This window comes from Olea europaea, chromosome 2 (genome assembly GCF_002742605.1).
Source record: "Olea europaea var. sylvestris chromosome 2, O_europaea_v1, whole genome shotgun sequence".
Taxonomy (NCBI): Eukaryota; Viridiplantae; Streptophyta; class Magnoliopsida; order Lamiales; family Oleaceae; genus Olea; species Olea europaea.
Window position 1 is genome coordinate 14,573,872 of NC_036238.1, and position 2,814 is coordinate 14,576,685.

At 35.4% G+C, this 2,814-nt stretch overlaps 1 protein-coding gene across 1 annotated transcript; it reads left to right on the top strand.

The window, feature by feature from the left end:
• Nucleotides 1–328: 328 nt before the first annotated feature.
• On the top strand, nucleotides 329–2,378 carry LOC111411836 (protein trichome birefringence-like 34). The gene is made up of 5 exons (XM_023042469.1): nucleotides 329–715; nucleotides 946–1,120; nucleotides 1,325–1,521; nucleotides 1,646–1,807; nucleotides 1,932–2,378. Exons 1-5 carry the CDS (start codon nucleotides 381–383, stop codon nucleotides 2,278–2,280), a joined length of 1,218 nt encoding a protein of 405 aa, XP_022898237.1. The 5' UTR covers nucleotides 329–380; the 3' UTR covers nucleotides 2,281–2,378.
• The last annotated feature ends 436 nt before the right edge of the window (nucleotides 2,379–2,814 follow it).

Below are 2,814 nucleotides of genomic sequence, written 5' to 3' on the forward strand. Positions count from 1 at the left end.
TGTTACACAAATCGCACACATGACTTTAGATTATTATGACAATTATGTGATTTGTGTAATAAAATATCAACTATAAGCATGAATCAAATAACATGAGCAACGGTGAGCCAATGGATATATAGAGGAGTGACATTCCTTTTCCACCTGCACATTTTGTATTTTAAATAGGAGATTGTGCATGTAAAGTATGCATGAGTGGAATGAGTCAGAAAGTGATTAGAGATTTAGTGAGTGGAGCACCAGAGTGAGCCAAAGTGAAAGTGCCGTGAGTGCGTTAGTCATATATAATATAATTGTCTTGAGAGAAATTAATGGTTCTTCTAAGTTAAGCTTCTGGTTCTGCATAACGCACGAGAAGCTGGTTTAGTGAAGTTGATCAAATGGCAAGCACGCATAAATTAATTCTTGGAAGGTGGAAAATTATATACAGTTTTCCCTCCATAGCAGGGCTTTTCTTCATAGCCTATGTCATTGGTGCTCTTTATCTAAGAGGGGATAGTCAACGTGTCTTGGAAAACCAGAAGATGCCTAATGATTCTATTCTGCACTGTAATTTGTTTTCTGGAAAATGGGTTTATGATAACATATCTTACCCTTTATACAAGGGGAATCAATGTTCTTTAATGGAAGAAGACTTTGCATGTGAAAAGTACGGAAGAAAGGACTTGAATTATCAGAAATGGAGATGGCAGCCTTATGATTGTGACCTTCCAAGGTTATGTCTTACCTCTCATTCACACATAAGCACGGTGTTGGATATGACTGCCGATTGACTGCGCAGCATAACAAATAAAAGTTCAATTTTCTTTTCCTTCATTAAAATTATGGATTAGTGTTTAATCCACATTACCAAATATGTCAACTATACATTAAGAATTAATGATTGATTATGAGGTTTGTACTTGGCTATTATATTGATGATTTTTTTTTTTTTTTTTAATCAAGGTTCAATGCTACTGCATTGTTGGAGAAATTATTGGGGAAGAAGCTTACGTTTGTAGGAGATTCCTTGAATCGAAACCAATTCATGTCCATGGTCTGCCTAATTGAGTCATCCTTCCCTCCATCATCTTTTAAATCACTGATCTTTAAAGAAAACTCAATCATCTTCAAGGCCACCGTAAGATAATTTTCTCTTTCGTTTTCAGTTATTTTCTTTTTTAAATTTAGATTTAAGCTAGGGTAGCGAGGGACTTCCAATATTGAAAAGCTTGTGAGTCCTCCATATTCCCTTGAAATTTACAATATTCTACTTTTCACAGTTCACTTTCTCACAGTCAACTCATCTACAATGATCATGATTTTTCTTGCTAAATCCTTGAAGGACTACAATGCCACGATAGAATTCTACTGGTCTCCTTTGCTGGTTGAATCTAATTGCGATTACATGGCTTCCCATGGGGTACGAGATCGTATTTTTAGAGTTCACGCAATTGAAAAGCATGCAAGGAAATGGACAGATGCAGACATACTCGTATTTGATTCCTATATGTGGTGGTTGCTGCCCAAAATGAAACTCCTGTGAGTACATTTTAAGAAAGCCAAGAATACAATCAAGCTCCTCTCTCTTTTTTCTTTTTTTTTCTTTTTTTTTTTTCCCCTTTTCCAGTATATGACGATTCTTATATAATACATTGATGATCAGATGGGGATCATTTGGAAACTCAGATGCTATCTACAAAGAAGTTGGGATGAGGCATCGTCGTTATGAGATGGCTTTGAACACATGGTCGGACTGGTTGGAATTCCATGTCAACAGAACTAGAACAAAGTTATTCTTCATGAGCCTTTCGCCATATCATAGTGTGTATGTCTATTACTTCTTGCTAATGAAGGGGAAAACAAATAAAATAAAAATAAAAATACAAGGCTTGCATGATAGAAAAATGGCGAAAATGCTAGTTGAGTAACGTCATTCATTAACACTGCAGGAGTGAAGACTGGGGCGTGGATAAAGGTGGAAACTGTTATGGTGAAACCGAGCCAATTTTGAAAGAGGGGTATCGGGGAAGTGACACAGATCTTGGAATGATGCAAATAGTAGAATCAAGGATACAAAAACTCAAAACAAGAGGTCTAAAGGTCGAGTACATGAATATAACACAGTTGTCTGATTACAGGAAAGATGCTCATACTTCTATCTATAGATTGTTTTGGGTGCCTCCAACTGAAGAACAGTTAGCACACCCCCAGAACTATTCAGATTGCGTGCATTGGTGTCTTCCAGGAGTGCCTGATGTTTGGAATATTATCCTTTATTCCTACATTATGCATTCATGAGACTTCATATATATCAAAATTTGTACCTTTGTGTTTCTACAAGTTTTCGTGTAATTTGGATGCCTATTTTTGCCCTATTCATTCTCAAATTTTTATTCCTTAAATCTCCCAAGTGTAAATACTATTACATGCCAACCTGTTTATAACAAACTTTATATTCTTTTAAACAAATCGAAAGTAAAATGCATGAAGCAGCCATCAATATTTCTTATTTAAGAAAATTTTGAGATAAGATATCACATTTATCCAGTCTTTTTCCATACTGTTAAAAAGAAATAAAGAAGGAAAAACACGACTCGGGATTCAAATACCGTCAGGTCAAAAATGGTATTTCAAGAGATATCATACAGTTAATCAAGCCATCTCTTGTTAAATAGAGGTCTAAGACAGAAGTCTAGAGCCAAAATTAAACTGTCACAGAAAAAATTACGTGTGGAAATATTGATCCTCTGCATGATTGAATCTAACAAGTCAATGTAAATTAGCAACACACTTCATTCATTGTCTATTTGTCCTCTACTCGTCCAAAGACTT